Source organism: Dromaius novaehollandiae, chromosome 22 (assembly GCF_036370855.1).
Source record: "Dromaius novaehollandiae isolate bDroNov1 chromosome 22, bDroNov1.hap1, whole genome shotgun sequence".
NCBI classification, from domain to species: Eukaryota; Metazoa; Chordata; class Aves; order Casuariiformes; family Dromaiidae; genus Dromaius; species Dromaius novaehollandiae.
Window position 1 is genome coordinate 7273798 of NC_088119.1, and position 27380 is coordinate 7301177.

Here is a 27380-nt window from a genome sequence, read left to right on the forward strand (position 1 = left end):
AGGCGAGGGGGCTGTAGAAGGGGTCTTTCCTGGGCTGGTTGCTCCTTAGTATTTTCATTAGTTGCTCAGACTGGGGAGGGGACTTTTAAAGCTATGAAAGCTGCCGAAGTGGAGGCAGTAAGAAGCTCACTGGCTGAAGAAGACAGCCTACAAGTCAGTGGAGACAGGGGCAAAGGGATACACCGGAGCAGAGGAAAGGCAGGGGACACAGAGGTGGCTGGCAGCAGTACGAGAGCAAGGGGTTGGAGCCAGTCACAAACGACGTGCAATTGGGCACACTGGCACAGGCGAAGGGCACCGTGTCTGATGCCAACCAGACTGGAGGGGTCAGCTCTTTTGGTAAAGCTTTGCAAGGCCACCTCCAGCTGCAGGCTGCGATGTGCTGGCTCGTCACGCCAGTCTGTGCCCTCCCTTGCTGCGCTGCTGATGGTGCTCTGCCGTCTGAGGTTTGCATCTAGCTCCTTTAAAGCTCACTGTGTTTAATACCCAAAGTCTGGCGACTTTTCCCGCAGGCTCATGGCCAACTGTAGGCTCAGTCCCAGCTACATGCCCCAGGGATCCTCAGTCCAAGTGAGGAAGAAGGGATGGGGCAGACTGACTCTGTACTCAGCCCTCCAGCTTCCCGTATGTCATTACTGTCCCAGGAGGTCTTTCTTCCTCCACAAGTACTTTTGTACAAGTGCGAAGCAATGTCACCGGGTGTCAGCAAGCCCAGCTGGGCCAGGGAACAGGAGCGAGTGCTGAGAAAGGTCCCCACAGCAAGGACAGCTCCACGGCGGCTTGGTGCTGCCTCTTCTGAGCCTGCCCTGCGGTGGGCAACCACGGACACGTGTCCTCAGGAGCTGCAGGGAAAAGGCATCAGCAGGTTGGAGTCATGCGAAACCAGGCCTCCAGTGTTTCCAGCTTCTTGCTCTTTTCCTGCAGACCGCAGGAGTCTGACCAGGAGAAGAGGACATAAAAAGAGCCATATTGTGGCAAAGCAAGGGTCCTTCTCACCTGGGCACCTCTCTCCAGCAGCAGTGCAAGCAGACAGCTGGGGAGGACGAAGCGCAGCGCAGAGCGTATGGCAGCCCCTCTTCCAGCTGTCTCCATCCCGAGGGATTCCCTGGAATGACTGAGCCACTCTAGCTGGTTTCTGCTGCTTGCCAAAGGGTGTCCTGAGCCCCTGCCCTAGGCTGGGACCAATGCGATACAAATTCAGAAGTCAGAAATGGGAATGGACCAAAACCACTGCATAAAAGGGGCCAAGGACCTGGCAGTTCCCCTGTATGGCTTTCCACAGCGCGGAGACGCAGCTGAGCTTTTTCTGGCCCTCCCTTCTCCCTCCTGCCCCCTCCAAGGGGGCTCAACACCCCCAGCCACCAGCACAGCCGATCCCTCCATCCCGCCGACCTCTCCGGCTTTGTTCGAAGCCGCTGGATCACGCTTCTTAACCCGGCTAATCACTCTGCTCTCCAATTATGGCTGTTGGCAGTGGAAAACCCAAGCCCCATCTTAGATCGTTAATTAGGCTACGAGCCATCTATCACTGCTCAGAGCTGTCAGCCCTCCCTGCCACGGAGATCACGTCTTGTTCGAGGCAATAAAATACCAAGGCGGGGGCCAAGCCTGTCTCTGGGGAGTATGGGGAGGGGGGGTTGATGTCTGCCTTAGAGGGTAATTAATTAATTAATATCTGTGGATTGCTTTGGAGAAGGAAAGCACTGCGGGGGAACATTAATTGCTAATTGTTATTAATTGAATTGTGCTGCTGGGTCAGTGGGAGGTCAGGGAGGCCGACACCGCGCGCGCGTGCGTGTGCATCGGTTTGCTGCTCACACTCGTATCAGCAGCCCTGTCCTGGAGCCTGCAAGAGCCTGAGCCTCACCGTGCTGAAGAGCACTGGCTCCATCTCAGCCCCTCGCACTTCTCTTGGGTGGGGGCACCAGCCACCCCTTTCCCCTCCCGTCTTGCTCTCGACGAGGCACAAGGCAGAGGAAAGGTTTACGAGAAACCCAGCGGTTCGTGGCATCCCGTTGGGGCACCGCAGGCTGGACGAGCGGTGGCCGGGGCGGGACGGGACCGACCGGCCTCGCGTGACACAGGGGAGGGAGCCGGTGCACCGTGCTCCGAGCGAGGGAGCCGTGATTGCCCCGGCAGCCCCCGAGCTCGCGGTGCGGGTGCTGATGGAAGTGGGAGACCAGAGCTGCAACGGCACGGCACGCTGACACCCAACGGGGCCGTGAGCAGCCCTTCACGCGCAGCCCTTGTGCTGACCAGGCGAGAGTCCTCCGCTGCAACATGCCGGGCTTTGGGCTAAATCTAAATGTCCAGAGACACTGGAGATCTCGGTCTAATCTCAGCTCTATTCCTCACCCTCCGAGTGACCCTCGGTAAGAGGCATTCAGTGCCTCAGTTTCCTTTCCGGGACAATCTTGACTTGGTGGATGGTGAGATACTGACTGTGGTTGGCATTTGCCATGTGTGGCATGCAGAAAATATTGGCGAAAAATCACATTTTGGTTCCTCGGTAGTGCAACGATCACTCAGGGGGGCTGATCCTGCCAGAGGAAAAACTGGGGCAAAGGAAGATGTGTGCTGCCTGGGGAGCTGAAGATCTCGGAGGTCCAAGGTGAACACAGTGGCACCAGCTCCTGCTGCAACGTCCCTCTCTGGCAGTGTAAAACAGAGACGTTAGCGCTGCCTGCAAGAGGGGGGCGGATGCTGATGCTCTCTGCCGCGATGGCCGTGGCAGATACTTGCTGGATCCGGATGGAGGAGAAGCTGCTGCAAACGCTGGGCCTCATGCAGCCGGTCCAGCTCCCGGCAGAAACATATTCCCAAAGGGAAGCAAGACTTGAGGCTAAAGATCCCTGCGGGAAGCGCCTGCTTCTAGAAAAGCAGATCGGTTTTCTTTCGCTGTACAGCTGACCGCTCGGCTGAGACTCCCTGGGATTTTGGCAGTCTGGGAGAGGTCGCAGAGGTCTCCTTCACTGCAGGACATAATTTGGCATACAGCGTGTCAAAGCAGGACTGGGAGGGCACAGGGAAATGGCCTGTCTCTGGCCGGGAAAGCAGCCCACCGCCGTGGTAGACCCATCGGCACGTGCTTCGCTCCAGCCTTGGCAGGGCTGGGACCTGCTGGGTGCCATGTGGCAGCTTACGCCAGTCCCGGGCAGCGAGTCTCTGGCAGGGAAAGCTGTGAAAGGACAGGGCTGGCTTTCACGTACTCTCTGCAAAGCTTGGGGAGGTTCAAGTGAACTGTAAAGGACAAAATGCAGACGAGAGGGGAATAAACCTTTGCCTCTGTCCAGGGCTTTTGCCCCCCCTTGCCCCCCCATCAAGCTCAGGTGCAGCTCGTGTCACCTCCCATGGCATTTAAGCTGCAAGGTCAGGCATGGAGGCAGCTGCAGAGTGGTCCCCTGTCCTGTGCTGCTGTCAGGCTGCTCAGTGAGGGTGAGGAAAGGGATGATTTTTAAAGGCTGTAGCTTTGCACTGTAGTTTTATGAGGCAAAGCTGAGCCCAGTAAAAGGATCTGTTAGCGTTTTTTGTTTGCTTACTTGAGGGAGATTTTTTTTTTTTCCTCTTTAGTGATTTTAGCTCATTTACAAACCCTGCAAAGAGCCACTGGCTCCACTCATCCACACTCCCTCTCTAGCTGTGGTTGCCTTGATCTGTGTTGCTGCTGCGTGCCAAGACCTCTCTCTGTGTCTGGAAGGAGAACAGGCTCTGCCAGGCTGGAGCAGGCAGTGATTAGGACAAGCACATCCAGTTAACGCTTGAAAACCCGCTCAGGTAGGCAAACCATCTTGGCCCCTCTTGGGAGGAAACCTTTTGCCCCAAAAGCCCACTGCAAAGGGCCAGCAGGTCCAGCTGGCACATGCTTTTGGGCTGTGCTTCACCTGCACTGATCAGCACCAGCTTCACTAGAAATCCCATCCTCCTCCCGCTTCTGCGAGCCCGGCTAGCGGGTCTCTGCTCTCATCTGGCGCATTGGCACAAAACATGCGGGATGCGGCACGGCTCTGTGGGACCAGCCCGGCGGGAAGTCCCGTGCAGCACGCGCACCCAGAGCAGCGTTTCTTTGCTGCTCGATCCCCTGGGTGCCATCTGGAGCAGTCACAACACGGAAGCTGTTCTCAGCTCCATTTATACGTCTGCCTGACATCTCTCTTGCTGTCAAAACCGGCTTCCCAAGGCAGTAAATAGTTATTTTGAAAAGAGCAAGTGGGTGCTAAGCTTGTCTCGGTGGCTGAATAAATCCTGCTAATGCTTTGGTAAGGCCCAGAGGATTGCTATGCGCACCAATAAGAGGAACCGGTGTTTATACTGCCCAAGGGCTTGGGGAGGACCATCTCCTCCCTGCTCGGAGTGGTTTAGAAGGCAAGTGGCACCAGGGAAGGGTGATCAGGCACCGGGGACTAGCCTGGCTGGTGGGGAAGGAGGAAGCTGTTCATTTTATTGGCTCAACACAAGAGGCATCTTAGCCGGAAAGCCTGGGGAGCCGGGAGCTTTCTCCTAGGTAGAGGAGGCGGCAGCTTTTCCTGCCTCCAGGCACAAGTTGGATTTTTCCCAAGGAAACTGGAAGCGTTTGTATTCCCGGGCATGGCTGCGCCATTCAAACCAGTGAGCAGTGACCTTTCCTCAAAGCAACTTGGTCCGTCCTCCTGGGGCAGAGCCCCGGGCAAGAGAAATGGGTTTCGGCCTCATCCACTCTCAGCACCCATCCGTGGGCAGCAGGGACGAGCCCACATCACCGCCTCACCCTCGTTGCCGCTCCACCCTGACAGCGTGCTGCTCCTGGCACTGCTGCTTTCACACCCCCAGTGCCACCCCCTCGGCACACGCAGCGGGTGGGAAGCTCACACCGCGCTTCTGGCCCCTGCCGCGGCAGCTCTGCTTGCCTGGCCGTGCAAGGGGTTGTGCTCGGTCGTGTGCGATGTCTCAAGTCTTCCTGTAAATGCAAAGAGCTGCTAAGCCCAAGAGGTTTGCTGAGCCACGGGCTTTTGCAAAGATGTTTCCAGCTAGAAGAGAAAGTGGGTAGTTGCTCTGGTAGAATCCTGTGTGTTTTGCAAAGTGCGGTTTCCCTGAAACTGGTGGCAAAATGCAAACAGCAGACCCCTTCCTTCCCCCACCTGCCTCCCTTGCAAGCCTTGGGTCTAACAGCACCATCCCTCTGCCCCCTTTCACTTGCAATTGCTTTCCTTGGGTTTCGTTTCCCCACGCTCCTGTGAAGGCCACGCAGTCGGCTGAGCAGAGACTTGCAGGCCACGTGGCTTTCTCCAGCTTTCCTGCCGGTCGCTCCTTCCACGCAGGGCTTGCCAGCATTGAAAAACTTATTGCAATTGCTACCGGAAACCATAATTCAGCAGCAGCTGTTTCAAAATAGCTCCCTGCACGGCGAGAGTCAATTCCTTTCGGTCGCAGAGGAGCTGCGCAGCCATCCAGGAGCTGCTCTGGAGGAGCTCACACCGACGGGCTGTGAGCTCTGCTCGGTGTCTCCCCTATAGACAAGCCCTTCTGAAAGAAGGTTTCAGCCAGACCCGATTGACTGCGGATCAGATCTCCTTAAGGATACATATTAACATCTTCCCCCTTGACAGCTTACGAGGCTGTGATTTTAATAAGGTATTGAAAATCCAAGCGTGGTGTCAGGTTCATCGCGTTTCCTCTGCCTGCTCTCGGGATGCAAAGATGCTAAAGCTGAAAGTGTTGATTAAACTGCTAAACAGCAGGAGCTGCGAGGACAGGCAGGGACGCGCAGGGCTGGGCGCAGGGTGCTCGGGGCAGGAGGGGACCGGCGGGTGGGGAGCAGAGCGGAGAGCATCGGTCCCGGTAGCGGGGCGCGGGGAAGCTGCGTGGTGCACGCGTGACCCTGCCCGTGGTCTGCTCTCTCCCGTGTGCAGGCGTTTCTCTTCTGGGGTGACCCGGCGGCAGCCTCCATCCAAGAGCAGTACTGCGAGAGCCTGCCTCCCGTGAGCAACCACACGGGTGAGTGCGCTGCTGTCCCCCGTCGTCCCCCCGTCGTCCCTCGCCGTGCCGGGGGGGTCCTGCCAGCGGGGACGGGCCGGCCTGGCCCGGCTGGAGGGGGTGGTGAGGGGGTGCCTCTGGGCTGATCTGTGGCTGCCTGGCTCCTTTTTGAGGGGTGCTGTGTGTTGGGGTGTGCCAGGGTGACAGTCGAGGCAGGCGAAAGCTGCAACGCTCGGGAAATCTAAAAATAACAAAAAATAGATGCCTGTCAGGCTGCGCTCGAGGGGGGAGATGGGGGGAGAGCTCTGCCAGCCACCTGCTCCTGTGCTGCCTGTTCTGCGCCGTGCCCAGGACGCGAGGAGTCAAAACGGTCTTTGGGACCAACCTCCCTGTGCAAAGCCAGGACCTCTGTCCCCTACGTCCACCCCCCTTCCACCGTGTCCCTTCCCAGCGGTGATGGCCGGAGGCTGCGGGTCTCTCGGTCACTGCTTTTCCCAGCCCCTGAGACCAGCCACGACGCTCCCAGGGCTCGGCCACCCTCCATCCCCCAGCTTCACCCCAGCTGCTGCTGAGCACGTTTGGAGAGAGCTGCCACTTATCTGCCCATCACCAGCCATGGGGGGCTTGGGGGGACGTGGTGGTGGGCGGGGGCTGGCTTGGCCGTGCAGGGTTGTGGGGAGCTTGCTGGTATTCGACACTTGTACGTGGGTTTACACCCAACCAGGTCAGGTTCAAGACATGTTTGTGCCAAAACTGGCTTTGGTTTGTATTCAAGATGCTATTTAGATGTCACCTCAGCTGCGACAGGTCTGGTTTCATGACAGGTTTGGAGGGGGAAGGTGGCTGAGGGAGAGGAGAGGAGCTCGCAGGGACAAGGAGGAAAGTCCTCCTCGGTGCAGGGATGCTGGAGAATTTGTTTTTCCTCAACTGAATGAAGACTAGAGCAGCCTCTGAGCAATTGCCCGGCTTGCCCCAGTCTCTGCTAATCAGAGCAGCTCACTCCATCAGGGTGACGGATGGCCTCGGAGGGCCTGTGCTGACGGATGGCTCCCCGCCACGCAGCTCCCATTAGCAACAGCTTTAAAAACTCCTTTCTTAAAAATCACAGATTGCAGGCAGCTCATTCACTCCCTTGCCGACTGGCAGAGCCCCTAGGGTGCCGTGGGCCCTGGGAGGAGATGGGTGCTCAGCCCGGCGACGGGCAGCCCCAGGCCTGTCCGCCCGGCTCGAGGGCACCTGCGTTTTCAGAGCCATCGCTCCAGCCCTGGCCGGAGACAGCAGGACCCACCACAGCCACCGAGGCTGCTTGGGGGAGCCACGCGGTCCCGGGGATGGAGGGCTGCCAAGACAATGCCAAAAAAGCTCGCTCTCAGCCCGAGCATTGCATGGCAACACCAGAAACCATCGGCATCATCACCATCATCAGAAACCGGAGGTGGAAAGCCCTGGGTGGAGGAAGGCTGGTCATGGGAATGCCCCCGTATCATTGGCCTGGGCACTGTTCAGACGAGGAGCCTGGTCATCCCCCATTTGTTTTGCTCCCTGAAGGTTTCGTTACTCTGCGCGGCAAGATGTTGCTTGTCCCTGGCCCCATTAGGCTGTGATAAATGGCACCAGGCATCGCCTTACTCACCATCCCCAGTGCGACGTGTGCTCTGCTTTGCAGGCTCCTGATCCACAGCAGGGCAGAGAGCAACGCCCAGCCCTCCCGGGATGCACGGGCCTCCCCCCGCATGAGCCGGGGGTAGATGGACAGGAGCGGGGAGCAGGCGGTTCCCAGAGGCTCTTCTCGGCTGCACCGGTGGCAGCTGAGCCGGTGCCAGGCTGGCTTGGCTCACAGCCTTTGCCACCCCCGAGAAACTCTCCTGAGCTCTGGGGGAGAGGGCAGAGAGGGGGGATTTCTGATGGTGGCATGGCTTTGCTGATGGATGCGCGCCTGCGAACACGGCTGCCCTCAGGCAATGGGTGCTGTTAATTTGCAAGGGTTGGGTTTTGGTCAGTGGGGATTTACCAATGCCAGTCCAAGGGGGAATGTGGTACACCTCAGCTCCCATCACTCTGGGACATCGGGAACACAACATCACCAGGGTTCAGATTTGCATCATCTCAGAGACCCTCCATCTGACCTGCCAGCCTCGAGTAACCTGACGAATTTGGGATGAGGCTGGAGCATCTCCAAGCAGCCTTGGCTCTGGGGAGGTTAGAGCAAGAGGTACAAAGATGAAACTAATTGGCTTATGTGTGTTGCTTGGTAAGTATAGTTCAGCGTCAGTCCACATCCGTTTAAGCCTTGCCTGATTCAGGCAGCGATTCCTAGGGAGGGACATTGGCAAAACTGAAAACTTGGTTTTGAGGCTATTTAAAAGGGAGAGTTGTTAGAATAACGCTAATGAGAATTGCAGTGCGGCTGTGAGACTTAATTTGTTAATGTCTGCGTAACCCTTGGGAAATGGCACGTGCTAATAACGTGAGGCCCACCGGTCCTCCAGCCAGCATCTCGGTAGGTACCAGCTGAGCACACCGAGCGGCCCTGCCATTTGGCAGAGCGCAGCACTCCTCCTTCGAAAAATAACCCAGCGTGGGGTCTCTTCCTCTCTCACATCACCAGTCCCCTCATCATTTGAGTGCAGTCTGTGCAAAGCTCCTTTTGCAGGAGCCCTGCTTCACACCAGGGAGCCAGCACGGCCCATGGCTCATGCACTGAGCTGGTAAGGTCTCTGCTTGCAGCAGCGTGATGGAGAGAGACCCAAGGTGACGCTCACTGGGTGCTGCAAGCACGGAGGCCTATGCTAACCCTCCTCTGTGGAAGCAGAGCAGCTGAGCCCCAGGCAGGACTGCTCACCAGTGCTGCCCTCTCGTCCACAGAGATTTGCCCGTCGTCCTCTGCGCCCAACTGTCCCCAACACAAGGCTATGTCCTTTGGCGTTCAGCCTTGTCCAGGCTTCCTGTCTGGGCTGGTGGCCTGACCTGATATTTCAGGTACGTATCAGAAATACTCCTCGGTGGGACCTCCGATTCCGGCCCGTGCTGGGACATCCGGGCATCCACGCGCACAGCCAGGGCGCCCTGCTCCATCAGAAAGGCTCTTGTCCTCAGTAGCACTAAATATTTATTCCTCCAGACAGAATTCCTATCAGGCTGGACTTGAGGTCAGGATGGTGCTTTGGCAATAGTGGGTCAACTGCACCACCACCAAACATTTGGAACCCAATAAATTAGGTTTAATTAAGCTTAATTTAAAAGAAACATAGGAAAGATCAGCATCCCTTGTCCAGAGTGGAACAGTGCCTGTCCCAAGGGCTCCCAGCTTACAGACTGCCTAAGACAGTGAATTTGTATTGCTGATGATTTATGCTCTCTGGGGATGTGGGAGCAGCTGCTTCTCCCCTTGCCCTGCCAGGAAGCTGCTTGGGGAGGGACAAGGTCATTTTGCCTGCTGGGGCAAAGCATCCAACTGCAGCTGCACGACCATTTCCCATCGTGGCACTTTTCTGGGGAAGGAAAGGGAAATCTGAGCAGATGGAAAAGCCTCTTTCTGATTAATAGATGATGCTTTTGCAAGCAGCCCAGCAGAAGCCACTCAAGTGGAGTGAGCTCGGAGCATGCATGGGGTTCTTTTGCCCTTCATAGCATCCAAGCTTGGATCAGCCCAAGGAATTGGCACCCAATTACTACTAGCCCTGGCTGGCACTCTTCACTACTTTAGGCTGTTCTGCTTTTTACCTGTGATTATTCTCAATAAACTGTTGTCCTCAATCACATGTGTGTCCCCAGGAGAGAGGAGGGAGTCCTGCTGATTCCTTCCCCCGAAACAGACGGAGGGACAAGGAATGGTCCTTCTCTCCAGGCACAGGGGACAATTGGGAAGCCACCGGAGGGCTCTCCGTGCTCCCGAGCTCCTGACCATCTTCTCGCGATGGTCTCACGGCTGTAGCCAAGGCCACCCAGCTCAGATACAGGTCCAAAAGCAGTGGCTGGGATGAAGGAAACAAAATTAGGGCTGCTATAGAGAGAGGAAAAAGCCACCCATGTGCATGACAGACTATTGCTGTCACATAACCAGAGCCAGCCCTAAAGGGGAGCTGTTTTGGCCCTCCCTTGTACTGAGACAGCCATGCTAATGAGAGCAGTCGCCAATTAAGGGATGATTAAGCAGCTTCCTCCTAACTGTTGCCTCCTCCCATTTCATCAGCTGGGCAGACCAGCAAGGACTGAAATTGCTATTTGGCCCAGAAAAGGCTCTGCTGGCAAAACGTGCTGGGAGATGGGTCCAGCTTGAGGACTGACCTGGGACCTTGCCCAGGGACAGCGGTGGTAGAGCATCCCCACTTGTTGCCTCTGCCCCCTCCAGCCCACCCGAGGGTCAGTGTTTGCTGTGAATTTCCCCGGCACGGGTGGCCTCCTAAGATTGATCTAAAGCAAAGGAAAATGACAATAAAGTGATGTTAGAATTGTTTTTTTTTTTTAACTGGAGGAGGTTTTGATGGGGAAGGAGGGTGTACTTTTGTATTTAAAGCAAGCAAGTTGCGTCAGTGCAGACTGTAACAAAATGCTTCAGTGGAGGAAGATATGAGCACAGTGAAGGGTCTCAGCATCTCCTTTGGGTGGGCTTTACCAAGCAGTCTCGGAAACGTGTTTCACACAGCGTGACGGTTTGACCACGAGCCTTTCCACCAGCTTCGGCTCAGCTCCCCGAGCCGCTGACATCACTCCGGCGGGCCCTTCTTGTGCTGCTGCATTTTCATTCACTCATTGACTCCCCTGGGGAGACTGGAATTGAAATTCATAAAGGTCAAATTATCAACAGCAGCGTCTCTCTTCCCTTCAGCCTCGCTGGCATCTCTCCCACCAACACAGAAATACCAGCGAGGAGCTGAGCGGGGGTAAAGAGACGGGCAGCGAACCCCGGCAGGGACTCAGCACCGAGGGGGCACAGCAAGACGGGGGTGTGCTGGGGCACAGATGAATTTGAACTTGCCTATATGGCAAAATCATAGGGCTTTAAGTATTGATAAAGCCATTTTAGTTCATCATCTGGCAAACAGGGATGTCAATAGAAACTTGCTTCTATTCATAGGTCTTTCTTGCAGCTGGAAGAGGGAGGAAGGTGATGGTTTAAGGTTTTCTGGTGGGAAAAACTGTAGCAGCCTTCTGGCACATTTCAGTGTGAATGGCAGCTACAGCACTTAGACTGCACTTTGGACTGGATGCAGTTAAACCATAGCCAGCTACCTCAGGAAAACTCAGTTTTAGCCGAACTGAAAGTCTCTGCCTGGATATCTCTGGCAGTGAACTCACCCACCAGCAAAGCCCAGGCCACACCAGGGAATAAGCCACTGGCTGCTCCCTTTGGCAATAACACAACTCCAACCACGTGACGTGTTGTGTCAGGACAACAAAACCAACCCACAGGGTTATATATTCCAGGGGCACATAAGCCATACATGGATCAGTCTTAAGTGATGACATTGCACAGATGCATCAAATGCTGATGGCAAAAGACAGGTTTGATGTCTCTGATTTATCCTTCTCCAGAATAGCAACAAAGATCCAAGGAGACAGTCCATGATGGTGAATAGCAACAAATAGCAAATTCATTGCAAAAACATTTTGCTAACAGAGCACTTAATTAGCATGTGTAATTATTTCTCATCAAGGAACATAGAATCTGAGGATTTTTTAAGGACCAGACACTTACAGAGACCAATAGAAACATCGAAAACCACCCAAAGCTGCACTGAAGATGGGATGTGGGAAAGGATCTAGATACTCTGAGACAACCACAGCCACTCTCAGCCAGACTGGCTGTCCAGCTCTAGAGGGAAACAAAACAGCTTGTCCACCCAATTTCAGCCCCCTGTTAAGATAAATTTTCCCCAAGTGCAATTTCCCTTAATACCTTGGGCTGTTACCCACAGGCATTTAGCACCTGAGCACAGCAGGGGATCCCACACAGCTGGGGACAGAGCTGCTGCACCTGCACTCCCATAAGCCACCCCCCCCCCCCCCCCCCCCCCCCCCCCGTGCATCAGAGCCCTTAAATAAGACCATCCTCACCCCATGGTGCCTTCACTAGGGCAATGAGCTGTGTGAAAGGGTGCTTTCTGCCCTACCAGAGCAATAGTAGGTGCCCAGGAGGGAGAGAGAGATGATCTTTTATAGCTCCAGCTGTTCCTCTGGGTACTGGCTGTGGGGAGCATATTTTGATTAGATGTGGAGCTGAAGCTCTGATTACCAAATGCAAATGCTCCAGAAGTGACTCCCACAGGGAGCCAAGGGCCCTTGCTGCAGCCTGCTTGAAGTGCACCAACAGCAATGCAATCACAGAGGTGATCAGGTATGGATGGAGATAATTGTACTTGAGTAAGAGCTCAGGCCTGGTAGAGATATGAGCTAATGTGTTTTGGCTGTTACTCAGCCTCCTGAGATGCCTTAGGTAAATAACCCTGTCACTCCCAACCATGGGAATGAGCCTGTGATTCAGACTTTGATTGTCTTTTTTAGCCCCTATTGAAATGCATGCCAGGAGAGATACTTCACGGTTTGAGCAGCTGTCGGTGGGGATGCAGCAGTGTGCTGAGATGCTGTGCTCATGCAAAGCCTTGCCCCTTGCATCTGTGTGAGACAGATATGTTTGCCAGCATAGCTGTATTAGTGCAACTTTTGCTTTAGTCCTCTTCATACCATCCCAGTGGCATGACACAAAAAAAGCTTCAGACCTCCTGGCCCCAGTTGGAGAGTACTGCCGATGCACGTCTGGTGGTGCTGGCCCAGGAGAAACACACTCGGTCCTCTTTAAATTTGCTCAAACCTTTTGGCAGATTAGCTGGGACTAGTGAGCTGTACCCTGCCAGGCTTTGTACATCCACGTTGCTTTAGCTCGGACGTGTTGCATGGCTCTTGATGAGCGGTGGAGGCAGCTTGGAGAAGCCTCTCCTGTGGAAACAAGAGGGAAGTTTGCCTTGATAACAAGAAAACCCAATATGTATCCTCACACAGTCTGTTGCTGTAGTTATTGTGATACAGTTATTGCGCTATAGTTGTGTCAGTGTAATTCCCTGGACAGGTTCCCTTTCTCTAGAGTAAAGGAAATACTTTATATTGCTTTAAAGCAGTCAAAACTGAAGAAAATGGGGTGGGAAGGGAATTGAATGACTTCCTCTGTTCTGTGCTCCCTGTCTCAAAGCAGGACCAGCTCCCTCCCACCCCAAATGTGCTGTCCCTGTGTGGGAGGGAGCCAGATCTGGCGGATGGGGTGCATGAAGGAAAGCCATTGACCTTTCTGGATGTAATGCCACAAAAAACATAACTGTGTCTGTACAGCAAATGAGGCTGAGAAAGCCAGAGCAGGCGCCTGCAGAACCTGGGAGAATGATCCCTCCGCAAATACGGATGGGCTGAGAAGCAGACATGAATGCATTTAGCATCCACGCATATCATTTCCATGCTAAACAGCCCTCTAAATGCTGGAAGCTGCATGCTGCTGGGGAGCAGCTGGAGCAGGCGGTCCTGATGGGCAGATGGGATGTCACAGCCCTCATGGCCCTCTTCTCCTCTGCTGTTTTACTTAACCCTTCCCCAACAGCTGATTTTTTTTTTCTTCCCCCTTCCCTGCATGTTGGAGAGAGCAGCAAGCCCTGTGGCTTTTCTTCGTAGTCGTGAGCCCAGGGGAAACATTACAGCCACCCGCCAGATTAGAAATTGGTCGGACAGACCCCAGATCGGTCTCCAGCGGTGCCCGGGCAAAGCCTGCTCACCCCGTTGCTGCCTCCAGCCCTGGGTCTCACCTCAACCCCCGGGATGAGGAGGGGGCCGAGGTCCTGGTGGCACTGCTGCCCCGTCCCCCGCTCCGTCTTCCCTTCCCACAGTGGTTCTCTGGCAGCGACGGGACTGCGAGACCTGGCCTCTCTGTTTTTAATCTGGTGGGTGGCCGTGGCACTTTAATCGGCGTGGCCCACAGCACTAAATCGAGTGCCTTGGGGTGATGTGGAGATATCATACCCAGCCTTTAGGAGCTGTAAAACAGAACGTTGCCACCTTTGTCTGCCAACGTGATTTCCACAAAGTTATCTCGGGTTTGGTTATTAGTGATGTTGCTGTCACTTGTTCTCTGCTGGTTGAGTGTACCATTGCTGCCGGTCTCCGGCTCTGCTGACCTTTAATTGCTTGGTCTTCCTGCTTGTCCCCACCGAGCAGTCTGCGCCTGTGCCGCAGCACAGCCCTTGGGTGCAGGTGGGGAAACGGAGGCGTGGGGCAGCCCAGAGAATATGGACTTTGTGCTTAGCCCCGCTGGTCACAGTGAAGGTTTTCAGCAGCTCTGCACTGACCCAGTTTTCCCTCACATCTGTGTCTCATGGGTCAAGTGAAGTGTTTCCTAATCCAGGTATTTATGTGGCACCTCGTGTGAGTGGATTCCCAGGTGGCTAATAGAGCATTCACAGTTTAACTTTATCCTTAGTGGAAGTAATTACCAGTTCTCTCTTCTCTACTCGGCCACGTATTACCATAAGATTTTAAACACTGAGCTTGTTTTCTGACCCTCTGGTTCTGTGTCAGATTTGGGTCAAAACATCTAAAGGGCTCAACAATTGCTAACGGACACAGATAAGCGCAGGCATACACACAACACGTGATTGAATGCATGGTGTTTTCTAAGAAATATAGCCTCAAAATACTTAAAGCGAAGGTTGCTACAGCAACATACACATTAGCAAAACGAAAAGCAAGGGTCATTGTTAAAATTAGTTTCTCACTATAAGCTATAGGAGGGAGATGGTAGCACTCACCACGCTCTGAATAATTCCCCAACGCACATGCTGGACTCCTTGGAAGTTGTTTTTCTTGCAAGGGCGTTTGAAGAAAAACCTTGTTTTCTCTTCACTGAAAATTTGCTCCAGGAATTTCCCAACAAACCAAGGAGGCCATTTTTCAGATCAGCAATGATGACAAATATCCCCCCGTGAAAATCTTCATCATATCAATAAGGCAATATTTTGCTTTTGTTTGTTTAGCTGGGTTTTAGCCAGCTCTATCCACAGGCGATCTCTGGAAAGGCTTTCAACTAATGCTCATTCTTAGAGGCCAGGTCAAGAGGAAATGCTGTGTTCTCACACCCAGAAGAGTTGTGAATTGAGGTGATTTGCCTTAGGAAATGTTTGTCTCAGCACTGGCAGCCCAGACATCTCCAGTACACAGAAAGGGTTTGCACTGAACTCTACCCCTTCCAAGATCCCCTGCCGATCTGTCTTCAGACTGCAGCCCCTTAATGACTGTATTATGTTGATATTACATAGCTGTTGTGCTTCCTACCTCACTTTGAGACGTAGCTAAGACATATTTAGCTATGGTACATGTTGTTCTAAATTTATACAAAATATATGTAAAAAAAGACTGCAATCTGGCCTACCTAATGCCCACGTTAGCCCACTTGTATAGCTGGGAAAAGCACACAAGTCCTTCTTCCAGCAGCAGCAGACTGAGAGCTTTCTTCTGGCAAAGGCTGGAAGAGACCAACATGAACAGTCAGGAAAGAAACCTTGCAACGGGGAGGTATGAGAGGATCAGAAGGGAAGAGGTCCCTGAGAAGCGTCCCACCAGCACCAGGCTGGCATCACCCCTGGGAACAGGACAGCCTGGCTTATTGCTGGCTGGTGCCGAGCTGGACAACGAAGTCATGCTCAAGGAACAGCAGGGGCAGGAGGACCAGAGCCAGGACCACAGGCGGGCTCAGGAATCCAAGTTAGAGTGCCAGATTTGCACCAGACCAAGCTTCTTGGGTGCTTAGACAGGACCAGGGTCTTAGGCAGGGCCAGGCTGGCTCAACCTGCCCTTGGGGAGGGTTGGCGCAGAGCCCGTTTGGTGTCTGTCTTGAAGCTCTGCTGGGAGAAGAGCAGCCACCAACCCCTCAGTGCAGCAGGGACTCCAGCCTCAGCCCTTCCGGGACAAACCCGGGTCCTTTAACAGCCCAGAGGTGATCCCAAGATCTCTGCTAACCCTCTGCCTTTCTCCTCCCCCAGGCCCCCAGTGCAATGCCTCAGTAGACTTGATTGGCACGTGTTGGCCCCGGAGCGCCGTGGGACAGCTGGTGGCTCGGCCCTGCCCTGAGTATTTCTACGGCGTGCGGTACAACACCACAAGTGAGATGAGCAGCATCGGCAGAGATGGGGATGCGGGTGGGTGAGGGATGAGGGGAGTTCAGAAAGAGCCACGTGCATTGGGGGCTAGGGGTGCACGAGCAACAACAGGTCTCTGGAGACAGGGCTATTTGGGGTGCTCTGTGTCATCTGACAACCAAGCAGAAAAGAAGCCCTCATAATCCAGACTTTGGGAGCTGCCTTTGCCCCCAGCACTTTGGTGTGTAAAGCAAGGTCATTTCACAGCAGTGCCTTTATAAGCAGGTCCTCCTGGGCAAGCCCCAGTGAAGGGGGAGAAGGCTGATATCTCTATCTGAGGGATGGGGGAGGACAAGCATGCTTGCCCTGCTGTTGGAGGTGACACACAGGGCTGCAACTGCCAGCTGAGCAAGGACCAGGACCTTGTCCCATCAGGGGTCCCCAATGGCAGAGCCCGTTGCAGTTTAGGCCCCAGTCCTGCAAGAGCTTGTGCTTGTGGCTCATTCCTGCCTGCCACCGGTGACTGCGTTGTCACTGCAGGGAAAGCTGCCTTGCTCTGCCTGGCTGGGTGGCAGAGGACATGTTGAAGTCCAGGGAGGCAAAGGCACTCGGAAAGCCCTCAAAGCCATTCCTAGCACATGGCTGGGTTTCTGACCAAGTGCTGCTTTTTATGAAAGAAACATCTCGCTTCCTGCAGGAAGCATCACGGTTTGTCCTGCACCTTTTTGCCCCGCTGGCACATCATACACGGACAGCTTTTGCTTTATGGTGCTTTCATGCCACTGTAGGAGTCTCTTTGCATTAATCCATACTTGTGTCTGCCTAAGAGTTGTTCCCATCTCTGTCCCATCTCATCACCTTGATGGGGCTCACGGTCTCTTCCGTTAATAGCAGAGCCCCAAAGTCACCCACGCGCTCGCATTCCCCCAGTACTAATGCTAATGGGAAGCTCCTCTGGGCCTGTCACAGCTGCTCCTTCCCAATTAGCCTCGTGTCTCATTGTCCCGGGCAGACGGAGCTTGCCGGAGGCTGAGAAAGCTACTAATGCAGGGAGAAAAGTGCAAACTTCACGCTGTCATTGGAATAGCAGTCGCTGGATGGCAGATGATCACTCAAGCAAACCATGCAGAGGAAGGGAAAAAGCGATTTGGACTCGTGCCTCTCCCGCTACGTCTCAGTGTTCAGAGCACTGGGGCTCCTAAGGGCCAGAGCTGGTGCTCTGGAGAAAAGCCAGGTCTCTGGCTCCAGCCTGCTGAACCCTGCTTATCCTCACTCCAAGTCTGGACCTGGTCTGTGGCCATTTACATGGTTGCCAGCTTGACTAAGAAATTCAAACAGATTTGCTGTCAGTCCCCATGGAGAGTTGCAAAGAGTCATTTGCTTTGGCAAAAACTTGGGATCATTCCCTGCCCTTTGGAAGCAGACCTTGTCCTTAAATCTCTCCCATCTGGGTATTGACTTCAGGGAAACCCCCCAAAAGCCAAACAGGGAAGAGCTCCAGGCAGTGACTGGTCTTGTGAATCTGCCTGAACCTGTGGCTGCTTGGAGACCAAAAAGCAGCACAAAGGCCTTGGACGGTTCTGAAATATTCACAGAAAGGTTTAGGTTGTGTTTGCCTCTGATTTCCAGATTGCACAGGCAACATAGAAGCTTTTCTGAAAGCAGTTCAGCCCAGGTCTGGAAGCACCAGGGAGGGTTCCCAGACCTTTGTGGGGCAATTTTTGGGAACGTGAGCATTTTGGAAGATGTGGGGAAGCATCCCAAGGCGCAGATCCTCCTCTTGGCTTGAAAGCATTTCCCCAGGCCCTGCAGCCTTCCTGAAAAGGCTCCTGCCCTTGCTTTCCTGTTTGTCAAACAAGAGCTTTGCAGAGCAGGGATGACACCTCCCCACACTGTGCTGGGGATTTTGGTCCTGCAGTAGCAACCAAGTCATGCTCTGAGTTGGCTTTAAGGAAAAAGACTCCACTGGCTTGGTGTCAGACCCCTGGATTATTAATGATCATCAGGTCGCATTTTTCATTTTCCCTGAAGGTCTGTGTCCAGCCCATGCACCATACACCATTAACCCTTCAACGTGCATCCTCTCTTGCAGACAATGGCTACAGGGAGTGCCTCGCCAACGGGAGCTGGGCAGCGCGTGTCAACTACTCCCAGTGCCAGGAGATCCTCAGCGAGGAGGTAGGACGCTGACTCAGCCGGGCTTGTGGCAGGAGGATAAGGGGGAGGAAACAGGTTTGAAAGGCAGCAATGTCCAGGCCAGGAATGGTTCAAGGGAGCTGCAGGGCTGGGCATGCATCACTGTCCAAGTCTTTAGGGTCACATGCAGCATATAGCACCTCCCTCACTGCTCTGCATTTTCACTCCCTGGAGGAAAAAAACAATTCCTTCCCTGTTAAAAAGCCAGGAGGATTTGCAGTGTGAGGTCCCCTGAGCCCATAGCCCTGGATGCGGATAAGCATGCCCTCTAGCCCCAGCCCCATCCTCTGCTTCACCAGCTCCCTCCCAACACAAGCACTCAGTGCAAACCCTGTCCCTGCCTACTGGCAGATGGCATTGAAATAAAGATGTTTAGGAAGCTGAAAGGGATTTAAAAAAGAATGGAGACCAAGAATTACAAGACCCAGAGTAAGTCAAGCCACTCCTCAGAGCAGAGGAGAGGACATACAGGCTGTTCATTTGCAGTTAATAGCCACCTCTGGTATTTAAGATGCTGATATCTCTTGCTAGGAACAGTTTTCTCACTCAGTTAATTGCTAATTTGCAGGTTGGATGAGTGCCTAACAGCAGGACCAATCAATTAATTTAATTATCATACATGCCTTCCCATGATCCCCTGCTCCCTCTGCCCAAATACACCCAAGTCTCTCAGCTGCCCCCAGGGCAAAGTGGAATGAACTGAGACATCAAATGTCACGTTTCCAGGCAGCTTGGCTGAATTAAAGGCAGGACTTCCCCAGACATGGGTCAGGGATGTCCCTGCACAGAGCAGGGCTGCTATAGGGGCAGCATCCATGGGCCTCTCGCTAGCTGCCTGGGCATGAGTAGGACACAAGCCCTTTGCAAGCCCAGCTCTGGTTCGTGCTTCTCCTTTCTGCTCCGCCATCTCCTAATTGGCCCACATGAGATGGGCAGTGGGCTCCAAGTGGTTTTTGAGTGGGGCCGCTAAAAATCACAGTGCAGCTCTCAGAGCTGACATCACGATGGAAGAGGTGGGTTTGCATGGTGGTACCCAGAGCCAGCGCTGACCCCCTTCCCCATTGCTTTTCCCTCCCCTGCAGAAGAAGAGCAAGCTGCACTACCACATTGCTGTCATCATCAACTACCTGGGGCACTGCGTCTCGCTGGGGGCCCTGCTCGTGGCCTTCGTCCTCTTCATGCGCCTGCGGTGAGCACCTCGACCTGCTGCAACCCAACCCCCACGTGAGAAGGGGAGGAGGCTGGAGGGATCACCCCAAGGCGCTTGGGCTGGGGAGGGACCTGGAGCCCCTGTGTTTTGCCATATCCTCCCCTGCGGCTCTCACTTCCCAGCTGCCCTTTGGTCTGGGGGGATTGTGCCTAGCTCTGGGTTATATTCCTCCTGCTGTTTGGGGGTTATGGAGACAGAGGCCCTCCTTGGTCCCGATGGTCTCCTGGCATTGGTCCTGCCCACCTACCCCAGGGGTACGGGCACAGCCCCAGCATCCCCCCTACAAAGACATTCAGCTCCACAAACAGCCCCGTTCCCCAAACGTGGCCGGCTCCCAGACACTGTGCTCTGATGGTCCCTCGTCCCTCCGCAGGAGCATCCGGTGCCTGAGGAACATCATCCACTGGAACCTGATCACAGCCTTCATCCTGCGCAATGCCACGTGGTTCGTGGTGCAGCTCACGATGAACCCGGAGGTGCACGAGAGCAATGTGGTAGGTGCAGCTCCGTTGGGCAGCCGGCTTGACCCTGGGGCCGGTCAGCTTGGGTAGGGGGGAGCTCAAGCATCCTATAGATGAGGCCACAGGAGCAGCTTGAGCTGGAATAGGGCTGCATGGTGGCTGTAGTACAACCTATGCTTATGGGAAACCTGGTTCAGTTGCTCTGCTGGGGTCTGTGCCTGGCTGCCTCAGTTTCCCCACTAACACAGAGGCAGTGTTGCCTCTTACTCCCTACCAGCAACAGAGACCCTCTGAAGACAACACTGTGGGCTTTTCTTGACATGGCCCACCTGGGAGCAGTGATGCTCTGGGGAGGGCCACCCATTCGTTCTCTCCCTGAGCAGCTCTGCTCTTCACCCTGCACATCTCCTCCTCACCCACCCATCCCCTTCGGCAGGTCTGGTGCCGCTTGGTCACGGCCGCCTACAATTACTTCCACGTCACCAACTTTTTCTGGATGTTCGGCGAGGGCTGCTACCTCCACACGGCCATCGTGCTCACCTACTCCACAGACAAGCTCCGCAAGTGGATGTTCATCTGCATTGGCTGGTGTAAGCACTGCGTCTCCCCTTCATCCACAGGGCAACAGAGTCTTTAGTGACGGCGGGTGCCCGTCCTCATCCTCCCCTCCCACCTCCAGCCCTCCCTGCACAGGCATCGCTGCAAAGGGCTGCCAGGAGCAGGAGGAGCCGTCCACACGCGGGACTTGGAGGGCCACGTCGGCTCACCCCGTGGCTCTCTCCGTGTGAGCCCTGTGCTGGAAAATCCCTATCATGGCATAACCTGGTCACCGGGTTGCACCCCTAAGGCTCAGCTTTGTGTTCATTTACAGGTATCCCCTTTCCCATCATCGTTGCCTGGGCCATCGGGAAGCTGTACTACGACAACGAGAAGTAAGCCCCACCGCTATTCTTGTTTCTCATTCTCTTTTCTATTCCTGTTACCTAGAAATCAGTTGTGCAAGGAGCTGCACACACAGCACACAAGAAGCAGGCTCGGTTCCTGCCTGGAAGGGCTGACACAAGGCAGGATACACAGAAGGGGTGGAGAAAAGACGATATTCTTCCATCCGTTCTTTTATTCTACCTTTAGGCTCTCTGCGGCACAAGCCCTAGTTGCAGCTGCCTGCTCCTGCATTTTTTCTCCTCAAAGGACAAATGAGATTTTAGGGGGAAAAAGCTAGATTAAGCCAGAACTCCTACAAAGTGTTTGTTAAATGGAGCAGGGATTTAATCTACCAGCAGAGATATAAACTACCACCACCTGAGCCGTTTTCACAGAGACTTGCTAATGGAGGACTTAGCAGGAACCTGATGAGTTCATCATGTGTATTGTGAAGCTAAAAGGAGCCTGTTTAGATGAATGGCAGCTTGTCTTGTTTTTCAGTGTTAGTTTTGCCCAGTGACTTCAAAAAACCTGTGCTACACACACACTGGAGCAGCTCCGATTTAGCAAAAATCCAAAAAAAGTACTTTTAGGACACAGATACCTGCACGAGTTCCGGCAGGATTTGCTGGGGACGGTGCCTGCCCAGACCCACGTGCATGCAAGTTCATTTGAGTGCCTTGTTTTCATTAATACTGTGTTAGGGTGCTATTCCTAATGTTCTCCAGCATGAGAGGAGGATCAGCCCTGGCGTGGATCCTGCATGGTCTGCTCCAGTTCCTGCTCTCACAAAAGCCCTGGAAGGGAGCAGCTCTCATGCTGCTGGCTTGTCCCCAGCACCACTTGTCCTTGCTTTGCAGGTGCTGGTTTGGGAAGAGAGCAGGAGTTTATACCGACTACATATACCAAGGCCCCATGATCCTGGTGCTTCTGGTAAGAGCAAAGATACCTTGCTGGCCGAAATAGGGTCTTTTCTGTCTGCACATGAGATGTGACTGTGGCTGAGCAGGGTTTTGCCCCTTTCCTTAGTGTTACCCTGCTGTGGCAGGTTATGCTCCCGCATCATAGCAGTGTTTCCCTGCATGCCCAGCTTCCCTCAGCCAAGCTTGAGCAAATTTGGACACCTACCCCAAGATGAGAAATAGCATGCCCTGCATCCCACTGTCTGGAAAGAGCCTGGAGACCTTGCTCTGAGGGGGATGATCCCATCTGCAGACTCCCACAAGTACCCGGGTGAGTCCCTCCCTGGTGCCCTGGCTGGGAAGTGATGCTCCAGCCCAGCTCTACCCCGGTGCAGGTGAGCAAGTGCTTTGCTGGGAAGCAGCAGCAGCCCAGGGAGCCCAATCCTATTCCCCATTGCTTTGCTCCTGGCCCTCAGCTGAGCAGTGATCCATAAACCACAGGTCAGATAGAGCATAACTTGCCGGGGCTTTGCCTTTTCTGGGAGGGACAAGGAGGGGCTGCAAGATGGGGATGGAGGTGGCAGGTCCTGGCAGCAGTGGCAGAGATCTGACCTGAGTTTGCATGGGAAAAGCTGTGTGAGAGGTCCCACAGCTTTGCTTCCTTCCCTGCCCAGCGCTGAGGAAAGCCAAGGGGGTATTAATCACCGGTACCAGGCAGCATCCCCTCTGTCTCTCTGAGTAATTGGAACCTGCTTCTCATTTCCCAGCCCGTCAGGTAGCCAGGCCGCTTTTAATCTGTGTCGATGGTGCTCGGCTTACAGTGCTGCCTCCCTGCACCTTCATTAGCCAAGCAGCAGCCAGGAGAGCTGCCAAGCACAGGTCCTGGCCAGCAGCTCCGTGCTGCGCTGGCAGCCGCTCTCCCAAAATCCCTTTGGCCTCTTATTCCTTCTTTCCCCCCTCCATTCTTCTCTCACCCCCTTCTCTGCCTCTCACTCTGTCTCACCCTTTTCCTTGTCTGCTCTGCTGTCCCTGGTCCCTCGAACAAAGTCCTATTGCTTCAGTGATTTTAAAAAACTAATAAATCCAGATGTCCCGTCCCGGTGCATGGAAGGCAATAGGTACCTCTGCAAGAAGCAGAGTCTCTCTGGGCTGATTTAACTGCTTCTTGCCTTTACGGCTGTCCAGCCTCATCTCAGCCTCAGTTCAGGTTCAAGAGGAGATTTTTCCAAGTAGCAGTTCAGCTGTGCTGTGCAGCCCGTTGCCTCTGCCGCTCGGGATGGCGGCAGGAAGGCACCGTGCAGACGGCAGTGCTGCTCCAGCCGGCCCTGCCCTGGGGCTGTTCCCCCCCCCAACCCCGCCAGCTCTGCCAGGGCACGCAGTGCGAGCGCTCCTCATCTGCTCCAGCGCAAAGCCCACCCAGTCCACTCAGGAGACGTTTAAAGTAAGCCAGCTGAAATTGCAGCAGAGGTCTGATGGGGGATGTCTCCGGAGGGGCCTGCTGCCCTTCAGGGATCGCTAACGCTGCAGGTGCTCAGGGGAGCCACGGGAAGAGGCAGCATCCAGGCAGCAAACGCTAACGGGGTTCCCCCTTCCTTCCAGATCAACTTCATCTTTCTGTTCAACATCGTCCGAATCCTCATGACGAAGCTACGAGCCTCGACCACATCAGAGACAATCCAGTACAGGTAAGAGCACAGCCAGGAGATGGGGACTAGCAGCGCGCAGGTTTCGGAGCTGGGGCACGGAGGGAGAGGCAGCTAAAAGCATCTCAAATGCTTCTTGGAGACACCTGGCCATTGCAACTGGGGGTGTTTGGAAATCGTGGCCAGAGAGCGCTTTACATTAGAGGACATAAGCAGCTGGATCCGCCTTTGGTGGAAGCAATTGGGAGCTGAACTCTTTGCAAAAGCCTCTCCTGATGGGATCTGATCAGCTCACCAGAGCAGGACCTGCAAATCCTGGCACAGAGGTGAGAATTAAATCGCTGCTTGGCAGCAAAGCAAAGAACAAGGAAGGAAGAATGAATCAATGCCACCTCAAGCACCTGCTTGTGAACCTGAGAGGAAAAGGCAGTGGTCTCACAAGCAAATGACAGGAAGGTTTAACCTTTTCCTCTGGGGGAATATTTTGCAGACAGCTCAGGAGCTGCATGGTCAGAGCATCTCTCTGAAGCACCCAGAACAGGAAGGTGCTTTGGTCTTCTGCAGAGCTTCTGTTGGGGTCGTTTTGCAAACAGGAATCAGTGAATGTCTCTGTTAAGCTGCATATTGGGTAGAGAGGCAGATTTGGCGTGGAGGGTCCCCCAGCTTTGTCATCCGCTTAGCTTAGTTAAGCTAAGCATGTCACGACTGTCCCCCTTTAAGGTGGATTCTCCACCCGCTCTTTGCATCTCCCCTCTGAGACCTCTGGTTCCTCGCTGGACCTGGGTGCTGCTCTCCAGCAGCCTCTCTGAGGCTCCTCCAAACAGCCTGTGTCCGGGGGCAGTTACTGATCCTGGACTTTCAACAGTGTTACAAGCCCTGGCTGCTGCCCAAGCCTCTGAGCTGCTCTTCAGAGCCAGCTCAGGCCTAATTATTTCCAGCTCCTCAGGTCTCTGTGCCATCTGCCAGTTTGTTTTGGTGAAAATACGGCTTTTCTCCAGGTCAGCGATACAGACACAGACCAGCACGGGCCCCATGACTGGTGCCTGTAGGATCCCACCTCAAAGCACTGGGAGATGATTTTTCCCTGTGCTAAGCTCTGGTTGGGATCTGTGTATTAACAAGAATTTTAAGGAAAAAAGTGTTGACTTTGCATTGTTCTTCTTCCCTAATCAAAATGAATGAGATATCAAGCCTAAATCCTTCCAGGAGTCTCTTGCCTCAGCACTATTACTTTTACAAACCAAACTTGTAATCTCATCAAGAAGAGAGATCAAATTAATTAGATGAGATCAGTTTTTCATAAACCCATATTGATGGCTATGAATTATTTTACCCTCCTTAATTCTTTTTTAATCAAGTCCTGTAACAGCCAGGCAGTCATTTCACAAGAGCTCAAGGTCAGGTCTCCTCTATCCACCTCCCTTCCTGAATGGAGAAACCAAAGCATGAGATCCAAAATGCAAAGGCACCTTCAGACCCCACTGTATTTTACCTCGCAAGAGCTGGTTGGACTCTCTGAAGTGCTGCACACACACACACACAGCTGCTTCCAGCTTGCATGATCCAGGAACCATCATCAGGAATCGGCTCCCTCCCAGCAAAGATGCGCCCAGCTCCACTCCATCCTTCCCCAGCCACTGGTTTGCCTTGCCTTGACCAGCCCAACCAGTCAGCCGTGCCTGGGATGGGGACAGTCCCAGAGCTGGGGCTGCAGCTCAGCTCTGTTTCCTCCTCAGAAAAGCTGTCAAGGCCACTCTGGTGCTGCTGCCTTTACTGGGAATCACCTACATGCTGTTCTTCGTCAACCCGGGTGAGGATGAGATCTCCAGGATCGTCTTCATCTACTTCAACTCCTTTCTGGAGTCTTTCCAGGTATGGTCCCTGGCATTAGCAGTAGTGTTGCCATCCCAGTCCCCCAAGGGATGTGGCGTCAGCCAGAAAACAGGCCCTTCCTTGCCCCACTCCTGCCACCTCATCCCTCCTGGAAGCAGGAGTGACCTCCCCAAGTCCCAGGGTTGCTCCAAGGTGGCCATGCTGGTGCGAAGCCCATTGCGCTGGTGGTGACTCTGCCTCTCTTCTCTCTTCCAGGGCTTCTTTGTCTCTGTCTTCTACTGCTTCCTGAACAGTGAGGTGAGCACGGGAGCTGGGGACACACGGCAGCCTCTTGAGGCACATCTACGTGGTTCCATGCATGCAGACACAAGCTCAGCTGGAGGCAGCTCGAGGGGCTCCTGCCTCTGCACTGGGTCCGGTGCCTGGGCTCAGAGGGTGCTTGCACCCGAGCACGTGGCATCTGGACTCCCCTGGTGGAGAAAGGAGGCTGGGACCCAAGCCCAGCATCAGGGACTAGCATCTGGGGTGAGCCAGGGTCTCTTCAGCCTTGGAGAAATGTTTCCCCAGCTGAAGGTGTTTCCAGCATCAAAGTCAGAGCTTTATCTCCATCTCCCCTTGTCCATGGGGAGCCCCCCACCATGAACACTGCTGCTGGTAGGAGCTGGCAGAAAATGGGCTCCTGTTTTTCATAGGAAATTTAGGAGGCTTTTGCAGCTCCTTGTGCTTTCATTTGCTTTTTGTGAGAATTGCCTGTGAAAAGCCCTTCCAAAACAAACACAGCTGACAGCTTCCATGGCTTCACTATTTGGAAAGCCATCTCTATCTCTTAAACATTGTTTCACAGAGGTTTATTATTTCTTGCGGCTTATTTGGTTGCTTGGTTTGGTTTAACAAGAAGACTCAGCCTCCAAAACCCAAGAAAATGGAGAATTTTTGCTACCTCTTTCCCATGAAGTGAACGGGGCTCAGCTCTTTGCAGAAATTTCTGCAAAAATGAAACATCTCACAGAAAGTATGTTTCCCTCTGTTTCTTCCTGAAAGTTTCTGTTTGGAGGAGGGAAACCCACATCCCAGAACTGTCCCTCTGGGAGACGCACCCATGTCCCCCTACCCTGGCCACTTTGTCCTTTGTATAAATCCTTCCCTAGCATGAACCCCGTGTGCCCATGGGTAGCAGGCACATGGGAATAGGGTCAGCTCCCAAGCCCTGACCCAAAGTACATGTAGAAAAAGAGCAAAGGAGGTGAGAGTGGAGGCATGCTGTACCTTGGGGCCAGTCATTTGGGCAGCTTGTTCCCCTGCCTCCTTGCAAATGCTCTCACACCTTTGCTAGCTATTAGGCTCAGTGGCTGAGCACGATCAGTAGAAGCAGAGCCCAAGGGAAAGGCAATGTAAAAAGCACTTTAAAGCCTCCAAAGATGACACAGATCCCTCTTTGCTATATATTTCAAACTGCTTTTCTTCAATAAGAGACAGATCTGATGCTGGCAGTGTTGTGACCTAACGGGCTCAGGTGTGCTAAGAACTCCCCAATGCTGCTGTTTCAGGGTCAGTGTTTTCTTGCCCAAATCTGCTTAGTTATTTCCCCCGTAGCTGGCTGTTTTTAGGAGCTGCCTGCTGTCTCAGCCACCCCAATCCAGCACCCACCTCCTGGGGGGCCATCACACATTGCAGTCGATGGAAAGGCATTTCTTCGATATTTACCTGCCGCACAAAGCACTTGTGCTGTCGTAGGCCAGAATTAAAGTTGAAGAAATGCAACTAGCATGGACTAGAAAAGCCATGAAACATCCCTAGCTGTCATTCACGTCCCTTCCAGCCTGCTCCCAGCATCCCATGCAGCGTCTGAGATATCTGCTCTTCTTTAGTGCGTGCCTGGCCAGATTTATCTCTCCCTCTCCTTTCCATTCCACACTCGGAGGCACTGGCAGTCAGGTTCATCTCTTGCCCTTTGAAGCAGAACTGCAAGGGCTGGATTTTGCAGGCGTCGTGTCAAACGAAGCCAGGTGTCTCAGGACCTGACAGGGCCTCCTGGGACCTTTCCCAGACTGCAGGCCCAAGCTAAACAGGGTTTTAGTGGTGTTTCTAGTTGAAAGGCTGAAGGCAAGGATGGCTGGGGCCCGTGAGCAACATCTGAGCTCCCTTTTGTT

At 53.9% G+C, this 27380-nt stretch overlaps 1 protein-coding gene across 1 annotated transcript in view; it reads left to right on the forward strand.

Annotated features, from left to right (window-relative positions):
- CRHR1 (corticotropin releasing hormone receptor 1) overlaps positions 1-27380 on the forward strand; it is a 34731-nt gene that overhangs the window by 4406 nt on the left and 2945 nt on the right. The window contains exons 2-12 of the mRNA XM_026099400.2: positions 5886-5970; positions 15966-16085; positions 18154-18239; positions 19340-19446; positions 19841-19961; positions 20365-20518; positions 20800-20860; positions 21713-21785; positions 23354-23439; positions 25134-25269; positions 25486-25527. Coding sequence (XP_025955185.1) covers positions 5886-5970; positions 15966-16085; positions 18154-18239; positions 19340-19446; positions 19841-19961; positions 20365-20518; positions 20800-20860; positions 21713-21785; positions 23354-23439; positions 25134-25269; positions 25486-25527 — 1071 coding nt within the window. The remainder of the gene's footprint in view (positions 1-5885; positions 5971-15965; positions 16086-18153; positions 18240-19339; positions 19447-19840; positions 19962-20364; positions 20519-20799; positions 20861-21712; positions 21786-23353; positions 23440-25133; positions 25270-25485; positions 25528-27380) is intronic.